The sequence below is a fragment of the Gouania willdenowi genome, chromosome 3 (assembly GCF_900634775.1).
Source record: "Gouania willdenowi chromosome 3, fGouWil2.1, whole genome shotgun sequence".
Taxonomy (NCBI): Eukaryota; Metazoa; Chordata; class Actinopteri; order Blenniiformes; family Gobiesocidae; genus Gouania; species Gouania willdenowi.
The window spans coordinates 28,659,916-28,676,345 of record NC_041046.1 but is presented as its reverse complement, the minus strand read 5'-3'; the positions used below and the strand labels follow the sequence as shown (position 1 = coordinate 28,676,345).

At 38.1% G+C, this 16,430-nt stretch overlaps 1 protein-coding gene across 1 annotated transcript in view; it reads left to right on the top strand.

Moving 5' to 3' along the window:
• The window catches only part of mical2a (microtubule associated monooxygenase, calponin and LIM domain containing 2a), a 37,731-nt gene that overhangs the window by 9,315 nt on the left and 11,986 nt on the right, over positions 1-16,430 (top strand). The window contains 11 exon segments of the mRNA XM_028477178.1: positions 2,239-2,611; positions 8,203-8,413; positions 8,645-8,761; positions 10,311-10,412; positions 11,371-11,526; positions 11,947-12,047; positions 12,377-12,634; positions 13,527-13,642; positions 13,743-13,869; positions 13,945-14,035; positions 14,637-14,784. Coding sequence (XP_028332979.1) covers positions 2,351-2,611; positions 8,203-8,413; positions 8,645-8,761; positions 10,311-10,412; positions 11,371-11,526; positions 11,947-12,047; positions 12,377-12,634; positions 13,527-13,642; positions 13,743-13,869; positions 13,945-14,035; positions 14,637-14,784 — 1,688 coding nt within the window. The 5' untranslated portion in view covers positions 2,239-2,350.

Sequence of the window (16,430 nt, the reverse complement as noted above, 5' to 3'; positions counted from 1 at the left end):
TGTCTGTTTCTGCCTTCTGCAAACCTCTGCTTAATGCTTACCATGCATTGTTTTACATTTCGTCGCAGCATCATTGGTTTACCTATTGCCACCTATTGACAAATACAATTATCCAATTTTACTGGCGACAAATATGACCTCAGATTTTCCGCGATTGAAGAAAAAACAAGAATCAATATAATTTGAAAATCTGACCGTTTTCTTTCTTCTTTCTCTCTTTATTTAAAAATCGGGCCCAATGTAAGCTCATGTGATTTCAGCACAACCATCACAATTTTGTTGATCATCTGAAGCCTATAATATACTGCAATCGGTCCATGTTGCAAAGAGTGATCTTTACTGGCTTTGGAAGATAAAACGGATACAGAAATAATTTGCCTTCCAAAAATACTTATGAAAACATTTTCTCATCACAGTCTGCTTTTCACATCAGGGAAGTCCCACCAAATGAGTGGGTGTTAACGTGATCCTGTTCTGTTATGACCAGGTTGGTAGAGCTCTCTGTGTGAGGTTTCAACACCTGCTGATGAAGCAATATCATTCTTTCCTGGTGGCAGAGGAATGTCAGCTCGCTGAATGTATGGTTTGAAAGAGCTCGTTAGTCCAGTGGATCTTCTGACGGGACAAAGAGACAAAAACCATGCTAAATGTATTGTGCCTTTCAGTTCAGAACAGAATCCTATATCTGGGCTACAACAATCATTTAAAAATGTGCGTATGCAGGTGTTGCATTGGTCTCGTCTCATTGGCAGCTCTAGGTGTGACGGTGTTAGTTGATTTCTGTCGGGGGTTGAGCTGACCTCTGCTCCCTATCTGTGACTCTCCCACTCCCCAGGACGCTCAAATATCAAAGGCTGACTTCCCTCATAATTCACAGAAATCGGGGTCCCTACCTAAGTTAGCACCACACGCACACTTTCAATGCTGTGGTAGGTGTCCACTTTTTGCTTTGATGTTGACTTAGGCACAGAATTCCAGGCAAGATTTCCAAAAACGTTTGATGGTTGATTGGAAAAATGAGAAAGTGACAGTGTGTCTCATTCTTTCTGACGTATGCGAGAAAGCTCACTAAGCTCTTATACAGCTCTAGTCAGTCTGGGTTTACAATAAGTTTCAAAAGCCCTTTTTTTTTTCGCTGATGAAGCCATTGTCTGGCTTTTAGCTGGAATGAAAAATGCCACGTTATTTTCCTGTCCACTCTTCCAGTGTCGATGCTGCACAGTGGGAAGGAAAGGATAGTGTGGGTTCACAGGGATGGAAAACGCCCTTATACTTGGTCATAGATAGATAGATAGATAAATAGATCAATACTTTATTAATCCAGAGGTAAATTAAAAGTATTCAGTATTCAAAAGGCAGGTTAGGAAAAACAATAAACAATGAAAACAGGTTAGTAACACATGCAATAATAAAATACTAAAATAGTGCAGTATCAGTGTAATAAAAGTGTGTACTGAACACAGTGCTTATGTGCAAAAAATAACTGTTTTTGGTCTGCATTTCGGTCATGATCCTCTCTGGCAACCTAGTGAATAGGATGTATATTCAATGATAAGAATGTCAGTTGTTTCCACCTGTATACTACTGATATGATTTAAAAAAATGTGGCATGTGCTTGTGTTTTTTTAACATTTGGGAAAATAGAATTTCATATTTCTACTTTAAAGTTATAGCTTTATATAAACCTCATTGTCTTCGTTCCTGTTGCTTATTTGGTGTGACTTATTTAAGCTGTTTGAGATCTTTGAACGAGGAAGTTGTCCGCACACACTATAAAATAGAACAACAAACGGCTCCATTTACAGACTCTTATGACTGTGACCCTCATTTCAGCACAAGTAGGACACATGCTCAGCTGCTGGGATAGTGAAAGACAGGCTGGTTAGACTTTAGCAACTTTATTTTCCTTCTGGAGTGTCCAATACAGATGTGCCTCCACTTGAAATGTTATCTCATTGATATGGAGTTGTTTTGATGTGCTTGCTAAGTGCTCACTGGCACTCTAGTGAGCCTCTAATTTTATTTAAATTTTTTTACACGTATTAAATATCACCTTTATATCAACCAACCACGTTTACTTGAATGTTTTTAAATGTTTTAAAGATTACATCAATGTCCAGGTTAAAAATAGAAGATTTTTTTAGGGGGGGGGAAAGTTAAACATTAGATGCTGAAATCCATCTGTAAGACAGTTTTCCAAAAGATGACATCATGCTCTTATGTGTCTTGCCTTCTCAGACTGGGCATGACAGTGCGAGCCAAGCGGCGGGTGTAACCACATCTGGCAGCGAGTGCGCCGGAGCACACAGCAACCTCAGTACAGCAGACTTTAACTCGTGCAGCGGTTACAATGGGAGAGACGGAGGAGGAAAGAGACAATGCTGGGAAGTTGTTTGAGAACTTCATCCAGGCGTCCACCTGCAAAGGAGCTCTACAGACCTTCAATGTCCTGTGCAGGCGCCTGGACCTGAACCCTGCAGATCACGGCACCTTCTACAGCAATCTGAAAGCAAAGGTCACCTACTGGAAGGCCAAAGCACTTTGGAGCAAGCTGGACAAGAGGGTGTCGCATAAGGAGTACAACAAAGGCCAGGCCTGTGCAGGAACAAAGGTAGGAACCAACAAAGATACTGATTTGGAGTTCAAAGCTGTATTGATTAGATCATTGGGATTCATATCTTTCTGTATGTTTTTTTTTTTTTTTAATTTTTGCTTTAGTGTCGTAACTTTATGCTGGGCCTTAGCTGTAATTAATTTTTCCTTTCTTTTATTGAAGAAGGAAACAATTTCCTGTGTATTTCACTACTACCCTTACCTAATAAAGACAGAAATGCAGAAAATCTGCTTTCAAAGAAGAATGTTATTCCTAGCAACAGAAACCTGAAAGAATGAAAGTTATTTTTTTACCATTTTTGGCATTACAAAGAGAGTTTATCCAAGGTTGTTATTAAATAAGTACTTTAAAAAACAACTATTTTCTTTGTTATTCTTGTTATAGTACTGACAAAAATCTTTCCTACTCCCTTTTTAGAAAAATCTAATAATTTTTACATACAAACCTCAATAGTTAGTGCTTCTAAACCAACAACTTGTCTTTTGAATCCAATCCCCACTCCACTGTTTAAAGATGTTTTTCCACTAACTAGCACTAATATGGTGAACTGGATTAATACATATCTCTAGTAACAGGTTATGTGCACCGGGCCTTTAAAACCGCTGAAATCAAACCTCTCCTTAAAAAACCTACCCCTGATCCAAGTGACTTGTCCCATTTATGCAAATATTTAATTATATCTTTTCATGGGACAACACTGAATAAATTAGACTTTGATACAATGCAAATTAGTCAGTGTACAGCTTGTATAACAGTGTAAATTTACTGTCCAATTTTAACACACCTGCTCCCCATTCACACCTGAGACCTTGTAACACTAACGAGTCACATGACACCAGGGAGGGAAAATGGCTAATTGGATCCATTGTGGACATTTTCACTTTGGGGTGTACTCACTTTTGTTGCTAGCGGTTTAAACATTAATGGCTGTGTGTTGAGTTATTGTGAGGGGTCAGTAAATTTACACTGTTATAAGCTGTACACTGACTAATTTACATTGTATCAAAGTGTAATTTATTCAGTGTTGTATTAAATATTTGCAAAAATGGGAGGGATGTACCCACTTTTGTGAGTTACTGTATAAGCCAATATCCAATCTCCCTTTTGTTTAAAATTCTTGAAAAAATCATGAAGCTGGAGTTGACAGTTCCTGATCTGTGGTTCACGGCTCAACTAGTCTGGGACACTCTGATGGTCTATGGCTCTATCCTGTTCCCTTCTTCCTCCTGTCCACTAACCCCAACCAGTCGAGGCAGATGGCTGCCACCTCTGAACCTGGTTTTTTATTCCCATTGTCGCTTATGCTTCTTCATGTGGATTTGTGGTTTTTTCTCCTTTTTAAGAATTTTATATTTTGAAAGTGCTTTGAGATGACATTTGTTGTAATTGGCGCTATGTAAATAAAGTTGAATTGAAATTATCCAGATCAGTGATCCTGATCATGGTGCCATGATCATTCATATTTTATAGGCTTGTAAGAAATGTCTATCCCCATTAAGAACAATAAAGTACATCCAAATGTATGGGTATTTTTTTTTTTTTGAAAAATGGCGATGAAACGCGCAAACGTGATCCAATCAGAATTAAACTGTATAATTGAGATTTGTAATTGAGAAACCAACCCAACATAACTAAATAAATTTCATAAAGATTTGTTACTTACAGAGATACACATTTTTTATTTATTTTTTAAAACATTTTGTCAATGATGAGATATTGAAACTGATCTAGAATTGGTATAATAATCTGGATCCCTTTCAAAATCTAATAGAATCTTCCATGACATAAGGTTCATCTTTGGTTAAAATTTTGTCAAAATCTGTTGAACTTGATATAATCCAGACAAACAAGCAAATAAACATGTGGAAATATTACTCCCTTGGTTGAGATAAAACAAAGTTAAATAGATGATGGTAAGAACATGTAGCTTCCCAGTTGAGTAAAAGAAGAGCATGCCCCCACCTTCCCCCCCACCATGTGAAGTATGTTCCCACCAGCAGCTGGAGTCAAGGAGGATATGAGATAGCTGCTCACTGCTTCTTTGGCACTATGATAGCTTTCAGTGAAGAAGAGGAAATGTAACAAAGAGCTGTTTTGAAAATGTGCAGTCATTCACACGTTGGTCATCATTGATGTGCTCGTGCAATAAAAATGAGAGAAAGTGTGATTATGATGCTTCCCTCAGTCTGGGTTTTATTGTCCAGAGAAACAGACAGACAGCATCACTCAGCACTATACAGCTGTTATTATGTGGCCCCAGTGCACTGAATGGGTGTTTTTCTCTTTATAGACCTAGTCTTAAAGGCTGGAGACGTTCAGCTTATGATTAAAATATTTGAAATGTTTCTCTGCATGTGCTTGGCGTCAAAGGTTCTATCTGAATCTGATTCAAACCTCTGCAAAAATCAGTTATTGGATGGTAAAACATTTCCAACAACTTTAACACTCTTAATAGTCACAGCCAAAATTCTCAGGCCCAGTTGTGTCATCTTGGCAGTCCACAAGCCAGTGTTGTAAAACACAAGTGAGACTTTGCAGTAAAGGCTGTAAACTTCATGCACAATTATAGAGTTTGAGTCCTCGTGAGTTTGTGAAATTAACTTTTTCCCTCATTTGATCCTTTGATTGTAACAGTAAACATTGATTTACCGTTCTACCTCTCTGTGTGTTTCCATGACCTCACAGTGCATTTAAATTTCTTATTTTGTTAAGTCACCTCTGGTTGGGAAATGACGTAGTGTCAACTCATTTTTATGACAACTGTTTCACATTCACAGATGGGAAAGTAGTCAGCTTTAACCTCTACAAGGATGTGATGTCATCTGAGTTTTACAGCTCAAAGCAGTTGGCTGTGAGTGTTCTTATAAAGTTTTACTGTGTACGAGGATTAAAAACAGTTTTGCTTTATTTTGGGAAAAAGTATTAAAGGCCATTCTCAGTACACTCACTTTGTTGACATCACTATGTGCACAAGTATCATTAATAGGTTGAAACATACACGTCTCACAAAGGTTTAACACGGCTAATGCTCCCAATTGTTACCTCCGAACAATGAGCTAATATTTTCTCCGGCGTTTATTTGTTTGTCTGTTGACAGGATTACGTCAAAAGTACGTAAAAGGTTTTGACAAAATTTTAACCAAAGATAGACCTTATGTCATGAAAGATTCCATTGTATTTTGGAAGGAATCCAGATCAATATACTGATTCTAAAATGGCTAAATTTCAAAAATGCATATCTCTGTTCATGATTGACCAATCTTTATTGAATTTGACTTGGTAATGTTGGCTAGTTCCTCAATTACCACATCAAGTTTCATCTGGATCGGTATTTCATCACAATTTTTGGGGAAAAAGTAGTGTTGGACATATACATTTTGACCATATTGTTATTATGGCAATTGGGATGGAAATTTCTTACAGTCTCTGAAGTATGAATGGGTAAGGATGCAGATAACTGCAAATATGTGGGAAAGAGGATATTTAGTGGTGGGTTAGGTGGCTTGTTAAACTATCCAACCCAGCTCAACGATCCAAGAGCTGAATGAAGGATTAAAACAATAAATTAAGATAGAAGCTGTAAGACCAGAGTAGTAGAGATAAATAACACAGAAATGTTCATTTTTGATGACAATATAGTTTATTAAATAGTTTCCAGAGCTTAAATATTAGGGAAACATATTTGTAATCCTCCAAAGAAAAGTGTCTGGATTTTCAGATGGAAAGCTCTGAAGGACTGGCTGTGGTCTCAGTACGTCTACACACCAGCTGACAGGCTGAAGGAAGGCTGAAGATAAGTGAAAGTGTATCTGACAGGAAAATGACATCATATATGGGAAGTTGGAAGGAAGTGTGTCTTCTGACTTAACTGATGTAGATCAGGACTTGAGGGAAACCCAATATCTGTATCAGTGGATGGAAAGGCCCTGAGCAAACAGGACAGTCCTGCATAGTGAGAGCAGATGTAGGTGCAAACACATCTGAGTAAACTAAAGTGAATCTGCATGCTTCACCATCTGTTGAATGTGTGCTTTCCTTTTTGTCACCTCTCAATCTTTTCCAACCCTTCCTTCTATTGGAAAGAACACTGGAACTGGAAGAACACTCCATCACCTTTGTGCACTACACACCTGAGACTTCCTCATCCCGATAACTTCAAGCCATTCCTGGTGAAATTCTGTGTATCTCTTTAACTTCACTCCTAGGGAGGCACCTCAGGTCTAAAGCCCCTGATCAGTGGTTCCCAAACATGGGTAGATGTTTCCTCAGGGTACTCAAAAAGATTTAAGAATTAATTTAAAACAATAGTGAAATATTCCGAGTTCTGTTTTAGGCAATTTTTTGAACAAATTCACAACAAACTAACAATTAAATTATTGCTAAATGAAATACTGTATTTTCTTGGAATTGTTTAACGTTTCTGACAATACGAGACAATAATTAGCTATTTGCCTAAAGTAATCACATAAAAATTGTGTGGGGACTTGAAAAAAAAAAAAAATTCACTTTAAATTACATTTATTGTTTTAAATGTGTAGATTAAGCCTCAGAGAACCAATGTTTGAGACATAGTTAAGGGTTTAGGAGAGTGTGATGTTCCACAAATGAAAAAGCATATGCAATTATGGAGAGGGTACTTATGACATTAAGAACCACTGCTCTGGATTCAGGAATACCTGATGGGTGGGGTGACTAAAACCTTGAAATGTAGTTTTATCTTATCATTTTACCAGTTTACTATCTAATTGTCTTACAAGCAATCATATTTTGTTTCATGCACGCTTTGTATACAGGTTTTTTTTTTTTGTTTTTTGATTTTTTTTTTTACATAACGCCTAAATCGACAATGTTCTATAAAAAGCTGAATTGCACACAAAACCAACCTTATCTCTGAGAAAACCTCTCCTTATGAGGTCACATGATGAATTGTGTCTTTTATCTAACATTCAAGAGAATGAAGTCATCTTTGAGTCACACAGTCTGAGACTCTAAACCACAGCCAACTGCTGTCATTCATGTTTGGTTGCAGCCGGTGTCTGTATGACGTCTCCACCTCATTGAAGTTTTAAGTGTGTAGTAATGGTTTAAATACACAAAACCTGTTCAAACACAATCTTGGAGATTAATCCACTTAAATCTAGATTTATACTCAGCCTCTGAATTATTCTGCATACTGCAGCGCTCTCACTGATAATTGATGTTATTTTAAAGATGCTGGTCTGTTAAAAAATTAACAAACCACTTTTCGTCTTAGAAAAGAGCTGCATCGTTACATTATCAAAAACACTTTTTTCAGTGTTTTTGCTGTTGTTTCTAATGAGCTCATCAAATAATATGGTCCATAGTAAGAAAAAAGAGAGCGAACCCAACAAGATCCACATGAACAAGCATTTAGTGACAGTAAATCTCCAGCGGAACCTGGTCCAGAGGTGGCAACCATCCGCTTTGACTGGTTGGGTTATTGGACAGAGGGGCAAACAGAATAGGATAGAAGGATAGTCCATCCGAGTGTCCCAGACAAGTTGAGCCGTGAACCAATGATCAGTCCACCCGAGTGTTCCATCACTATGTCATTTGCTCTTGTTTAGTGCCTCTGATTATTGGAGGAGGGCCCTGCGGCCCTGAGGACTGCCATTGAGCTTGCCTTGATGGGTGCTAAAGTGGTGGTGATTGAGAAGAGGGACTCATTTGCCAGGAACAACGTGCTCCATCTTTGGCCCTACACCATCCATGACCTGCGGGGACTTGGTGCCAAAAAGTTCTATGGAAAGTTCTGTGCGGGGGCCATCGACCACATCAGTGAGTCAAATTTAAGGTTTACCATTTATTTAAAGCCATCCAACCCATCACATGAATACACTTTTGTGTCACAAATATCTTTGGAGTCATTTATGTCAACTTTTACCCTTGAAATACATGTAATATCCCTTTATATGTGGGCATCGTCAATAAGTTTGTAAATGTCAAGACAATTTGACTTGACAATGCTGTGCATAAAGTGTTAAATAGATGTGTGTTTGTGTCCAACAGGCATTCAGCGGCTGCAGCTGATCCTACTGAAAGTTGCCCTGATTGTTGCAGTGGAGTTTCACATCAGTGTGGAGTTTGTGAAATTGTTGGAGCCTCCAGAAGATCAAGGAACTGAAGGTATTCATTCACATCTGCTATTCATCACCTGTTTATTTACACAGTTAAAGTTCAAATGTAATGGCACCCTAATACAGTATCAGTTGGGTGAACTGGACATACTAACACTGTTTAGAACTTAATGCAGGCAAAAGTTTGTGGGAGTCTTGCAGAGTAATTCCCTAAAGTATTTAAATTCATCCTGCTCTCTCAGAGTCACAGCCTTGCCTCGGAGCTGGTTTGGCTTCAAATAACTTACCGGTAATTCCTGACAGTGCAGGTATTTATTTTTCCTTAACAGCTGCCAAAAAACACATCCTAAACATTGTCAGTGATTGTAATCATACAACAAAATTAACAAAGGTCAGGTTTTAAGATTGAATTTGATCTTGTACCACAGTTCATGTGTGCACAGAGCTGACACCTCAGCTGAAGAATAAATAACTCTCTCTCTGTGGTGTTGTGACCTCCTCTGTAATATCAATATGCTGATAACAACAAGGGCCTCATTTAAATTTAGCCAGACTTAGACTTCAGGTCGGCTGTGACTAAGTTAACTATGTCCTTGACATCATGGAGTACATTTTTTACATAGTGATGTTTCAATAATATGCCAAGCAGTTCCTGCTGTGGCCTCGCACGAGCCCTTAACTTATTGAAGATCTCAGTAAAACATTTCTTTATCACATTCTTTCTCTGAAGATTGTATTGAATTTTACACATATCACGAACCAGATTTACATATGGGTCATTCCGTGTCATTTCAACACATTTTGCGGTCATCCCATGCACTTCGGTCTCAAAAAATTCAGTTTTTTTTTTTTTTTACAAATTGTTCCTTAATAATTGAATAGGCACACAGTACATTTTTGGTTTGATCGGATGAAGACTTTTTGAGATATGGACAATTTAGTGAGGTGGGTATGTGCCGATTTTTGAGCATCTTTATTTTTATTCCATTTTTATCTTCAAATATCTTAGTAACTATACCACATAGGAAACTGAAATTTAGTATAGTAATACAGCTCCTCCTACTCTCTGAGAATATACAAAGATATGCTATACATCATATCTGGTGGACATGTCAGCCCCTCAAAATTGGAAAAAGTTTGTTGGAGATTCGGGCTCGAACATGTTTGGGCCTTCAGTAAAAAACTTTGCACACGGCCTCATCTGCTTGTAATTTGATCAGCTTTGAGCTCTGTACTTAAACTGTGCAAATAACTGAATAATACAGAACACATTGGGTAAAAAAGTTCCACCATTTTTTTGGACTCAAGTGCTGGGCCATATGAAATGACATGGAATGACAATATATTATTTTATTGCCATATGGGAATTTTACAGCACAACTAAGACACAATAATAAATTATTAATAAAGGTTAAAGTGAGCTTTTTCCATCCCCTGCAAAAAATTGGAATTGCAGAGACTTTGATGAAAACTGTATACAGTATGTAGGGACGCTGCAGGACTTAACATGTAACCTAATTGTTTCATTGAGGAGATTCTACACAAAAGCAGATAATCCATGGGTTTCATAGATACGTGTCCATTTCTTTCTCTCTCAGGACTTGGGTGGAGAGCTGCAATCCGACCTGCAGATCACCCTGTGGCTAACTTTGAGTTTGACGTTGTGGTGGGGGCTGACGGACGCAGAAATACTCTGGAAGGTGAGACGACACACAAGAGACCGGACTGATGTGTGTGCCAACAAGGCTTTACAATAAATGACTGACTCACGTAAGAACCGGCTGCCACTCCTAGTTAGTTGTTAATAGGCAGCTATTAAAAGAGCTATGGTTTACCTGGCCCACATGAAAAGAAGAGAAACTGATGCTCTTCCTCTGAAAATGTTCATGCAAACCAAAATGGAAACAAAACCCATTGTTTACTAATCTTGAATGAAGCCATTGATTCATTCCTTTGGGAAAAGCTGCTCATATGTGTGCCATTTCTAAACAGAGAAGAGTTCAGACTGAAGGCTGCTGGATATTCTCCATCTCCATCTTTTTTAAAAAGTGATCCTACATGGTTGAAGTCATCTAACCATCAATTCAATGCTCATGCTCTTACCAAATAAGGGCATTTTAGGTTTGAACAAGAAGTTTATCTCATTTCACGATGAGGAAGAAGTCTGTTTTTTCTCTGCAGTCACACTGTTATTTGTTTTGTTTTGTTTAATGCTTCTATAGAAACGCAGCAGAAAAATAGTTCAGCTTGTTGTTGATTGTTGCTGCACCGGGGAGGGATGAATTCCTCTGAGATTTGACTGAAGATGTGGAGCAGTTTGCAGCACACGTTTTAAATCTGTCATGCTATCAACTCAATATATTGTTTTTCAAGTTTTTGTCATTCATTATTTAAAAGCTCTTCCTTCTCAGTCTTTATAAATGCCCAAATAAGGCTTTAACTTTTAAGTATTTTTAATTAAAATTTTACTATGTTTTTTTCTTTTTTTGTTGTTTTTTTTGCTCTTTTTCTGTGTAGACATATTTTATTGAATTCAGTTGTGGCCAAGGTTTGATACAGCTCTCATTGTTCTGAACTAGAAATACAAAATGAGTGGACAGGGCAGGTGTTTTGGGAAAAATACATCCCCTACTTTTCATTGTCCTCTTTCATGTCCAGGTTTTAAAAGGAAGGAGTTTAGAGGTAAACTGGCCATTGCCATTACTGCAAACTTCATCAACAGGAACACGACTGCAGAGGCCAAAGTGGAAGAGATCAGCGGAGTGGCCTTCATTTTTAACCAAAAATTCTTTCTTGATCTCAAAGAGGAGACTGGTAAGACAAAAACACAATTAAAAAATGCACAATGCAATTGTTTGACAATAAATAGTACAGTAAATTGTGCGCTCATTGCATAATGATGTCTTAAAAATAAAGAGCTTCCCTTTACCGTTTTTGGAAGGCATATGATCTTTTTCTCTAATATTATTTTAAACAAAGACATTTCCATTTGATTTTAGCACACATCAGTTTATTAAAAGCCAATCCACTTGCTTTTTTCTTTGAGGTATATCTTGAGTGACAATAAATCTATTGTCCCTTTTATCTTTTATAATGTAGTGCAACTTTTCAGCTTCAACTATTTCCTCACACACAACTAAAGTCCCTTAAGTTCCCTCAGTCGATAACACTTGGATTTTGCTTTGTTTTTCCCCTTTAAGTGTAGCCACATCAAAGCCTTTTCATGTCCCGCAGGTATTGATCTGGAGAACATTGTGTACTACAAGGACAACACTCATTACTTTGTGATGACAGCCAAGAAACAAAGCCTGCTGGACAAAGGAGTTGTCATGAATGTAAGCAGATGATCTGTATTTTAAACATGTCTCTTTAATTTTATTGGTGTTTATTTTTGTTTAGTTTATTTTATTTTATACTAACCATCTATTGCATACCACTGAGGCTTAAACAGTAAGACTTCACTGTGTATTCAACACTTCAATGTGATCATTTGAATAGAATAAAGGGGATTTTTAGTACAGACACTATTTTCTCTACTAATAATCTAATAATTCTATATAGTGCAGTCATAACCAATTTATCTGGACTTTGTCTCCTACTGCAGGGTACTTATCTTACCTGTGGTTTCTTAAAAAGCAGTTTTTCACTTTTCTTTCTTGAACAGGACTATATAGACACCCAGACGCTGCTGAGCAGTGAGAATGTCGATCAGGAAGCCCTTCTTGGCTACGCCCGGGAGGCAGCTGACTTTGGCACCAACTACCAACTTCCTACGCTGGATTTTGCTATGAACCACTGCGGGCAGCCAGATGTAGCAATGTTTGACTTCACTAACATGTACGCCTCGGAAAACGCTGCTCTGGTCAGGGAACGTTTCGGACACCAGCTGCTGGTGGCACTGGTTGGTGACAGTTTATTAGAGGTGAGAACAAAATCCATTCAGGGAAAAGAAGCTGTTACTAGAGCTGATGCTCATTATTGTTCAAACCTTATAGGTGACGTAGAGTGACCAAACGGGGATCTTTTGTCTCAAGTTTAATCAATCTTATCACGTTCTATACCTTCAGGGATTTTTGTATTACAAGGATTTTTCCGTAAACCACAGAGATTACATTAACTCAGCGTAATTTGAAGTATTAGCAGAAATGGGTGTACAGTTTAGCCTTCTGGCAAAAGTTTGTTGCTATCATTGGTCAACCCCACCCCCACGCTGTAAAATAAATGAAACCATATGAACACTTTTACAAAGCAACTGTCTATACCAGGGATGGGCAACTCTATCACAGTAGGGGCTACAAAAATGCCATTGAATATGATCTGAGGGCCACATTATCAACATTCATGCCAGCATTTGAATAATGACAAATCAGAGCATTAATACGGGGGGGAATGGGTTTTGTTTTTGGAGTCATTATGTGTGTTTTTGTTTTTGTGTTCTTGTTGTAATTCTGTATTTTTCTGTCATTTTCTGCATTTTTGTTGTTTTTTGTATTTTCCTTTCATTTTTGTGCAATTTTGTTGACAGTTTGTGTGTCTTGGAGCTATTTTGTAATGTGTTCTGTGTTCTATTCCTTCCAACTTCTTGAAATACAAATTTTGGGGATTTGTTTTGGGGGCCACACAAAATTAGACCGAGGGCCGCCATGTCTGGTCTATTCGTATAAAAGTAACTAAACCTTATCAATCCTAATTGTGTTAGTGGTTAATGCTGCCACATTGTAAGTCAACTTTTCAAAACCATCCTACCATGTGTCTTATAACACATCAGCTGCTGTTTACTGCTATAATAAGTCTTCTTCTGTGGTCATGTGCAGCCCTTCTGGCCAATGGGAACGGGCTGTGCCAGAGGCTTCCTGGCTGCCTTCGACACAGCCTGGATGGTGAAGAGTTGGGCTCAGGGGCGACCAGTTCTGGACGTGCTTGCTGAAAGGTATTCACACATGTTTTAAGTGATTCCACTGTTGCTCATGCTTGATTCAATGTAAATAATGGGTATTTTTGGTGTTCCTTTGCCTTGCTGTTTTTTTCAGAGAGAGTATATATCGACTGCTGCCCCAGACAACACCTGAAAACATTGCAAAAAACTTTGAGCAGTACACTGTAGACCCAGGAACCCGATACCCTAACCTCAACTGCTCCTGCGTCAGGTCTCATCAGGTAGGAGGATGTGAAAACTGACGTTCCAGTGGAAAATGTCTGTAGTTTTTCTCCAGCGTTGCTTCACTGTTTCAGGTGCGTCACCTGTTTATCAGCGGGGAGCTTCGTTCCTGTTCTCTGGAACGTGCTGCTACTATACGACGGCCTGTCAATCTTAGCCGGCGGGGTAAGGCGTTACTGGATCTGGCCAACTTCAAATGAACCCTGTTGACCCATTCATAGTTCATTGACTAAGGCTGTAAAAACATGAATACTGTGAAGATTGTTGCTTCCACTGTTAAGCCTTTTTTACACTCTATGATTAGTCTTGTTTTAATGGTTGTTCATAGTGAATCCTGAAGTGAAAACAATCACAAATACACATTCCTCCCTCCAAGATGAACAAGGAAAAACACTAAATCCCACTGCGTGTCCCTTGGAAAGATTCATTATATGTGTTATAAATGAACATTTTTTCCTGTCTGTGATCGAGTTTGTGTTTTAAAGAAACTTCTATCTGTGTTTGGAAAGTCGTCCTACTCTTTCATTCACCAAGAACCACAAGTAGCTACATGTTCAGACAAAAATGTGTACATACCTCAGCACCCACTCCCACATTTTCTGTCATGACGCAAATCTAAAAACATTGTTATCTATTGTATGGCTGTGAAATGTTATCTCCTCCAGAAAACACTGGAAGAATGTTGTTTTCTTACAATAGGATGGATTGTTGATAAAGCTAGACCGTTATGCTTTCATAAATCTGTTTTTGTATGTTCTTTTTATAGAGTCTGAAATCAGACCGACCCGGCTTCTTACCTGGTGCCAGAAACAGACGGAGGGCTACAGAAATGTGTCGATCACAGACCTGACGTCTTCGTGGAAAAGTGGCACCGCCCTGTGTGCTCTCATCCACAGGTTCAAACCACTGCTTATGTACGTAAACATATCAGATCACATTATCTCCTGCCTCTTCAGCTCTTTACATTTCGCAGGAAACGCGACTCAACATGAGACCATTGTAAAATTATCTTCATGCTCACTTTGTAACCACTATACTTTTGAGGAAATTCGTGATATGGTTCATGATTTTGCCTGACAGTTAGTCACCCCTCTGTATGGTGTGTGGTTTTGGCAGTTACATCTGAAATACTGCAGAATGATGTTTAATCCAGGGCTCTTCAACTAGACTCACAATCTCACATTTTGCCACAGTCATTAAATCAAGACCCACTTTTTTTTTTTTTTAAGAATTCAACCAACCAAATTTAGTTTTTCAAAAAATTAAAACCTAAATCTACATATTTTCATGTGCAACATGCATTTCACAGCATGTCTCTGAAAAGAGAAGTTTCTTTCAAGATAAAAGTCCAACATAAGAGGCAAAAAGTGTTTTCCTCTCTTTGTGGATTTGCTCTCTCCAGTTTTTGCACTCACTCTGACTTTTTTCCTGCAGTTTGTGTGTTTTCACGGGAAATGTGGATCAGGACTTTTACAAATCTAATTATATCATCTCACCCTCTAATTATTGCCCTCATGCCTCAGCAGATGCCGCTGCAGTTTTGTGTGGTCTTGTAAATTTCCAGGAACCACTGGCATTTTTCCTCAGACCCTGCGCGTGCACGTAGACAGCTGTTGCAGAGAGACTGTGCAGAGCGTGAGCCCCAGCACTTTATAAATAACAGCAGTTTGTGTGTGTGCTGCTGCTAGGCTACTAATCTTTACTATACATTGCTTCAAAAGGACCCTGAACACTATCAATGAAGATAGAGACGTCAAAGCGGGTCTTTCTATGCAGCCTTTGTGGTTTGTTGAGGCCTTACTCTGCTGCACAGGGTGAAAATACATCTAAAGGGATTAAAATGCTCACATCAGTGTGAACATGACCTTTTAGTTTCTCATTAGCAGAGACTCTTGCCATAGTTAAAAGTGAGGTAAATGGGTTTTCTGGAAAGAATCACACAAAGTCCAGTGGAGAAAACTCTAAGCTACTTTCCAAACTTTCTGCAACCAGTATTCATTCTTTAAGAGTAAAAACACTCTGCACCACTTAAAAAGAAGTGGATTTGAACCCCCAACCTTTAATTGGGAGGCAGCACTAAAAACCTGATGTTACCTCCATTTAACAACTCCATCTGACTTTTACACTGTCTTCTTTATTATGAGTTCGAGCTTGATTCACTAAAATAGACCAATATTAACATAGACCTTAAACTTTTGGTTGTTTCAGTCCAACTTCATTTTTTAAATCAAAGATATTGAATTATTTTATTTTGAAGAAGTTGAACCATACACATGTACATCACACTTATTTAAAGTTTTACACATTTATTAACTCTGTCAAAGAGGCATATTCAGTATTTGTTTATCTGTTTACAAGGTTATGACAAAAGCACTTAATGGATTTTGACCAAATCTTTACCAAAGATAGACCTTATGCCATGGAATATTCCATTACCTCTTGGAGGGGATCCTGATCAATATACTGATTCTTGATCATATTTTTTCTCTTCTAATTCCTATCTCTCATCATAGCCGAAGTTTAAAAATGTATATTTTGATTCGTAATTGACTGATGTTTC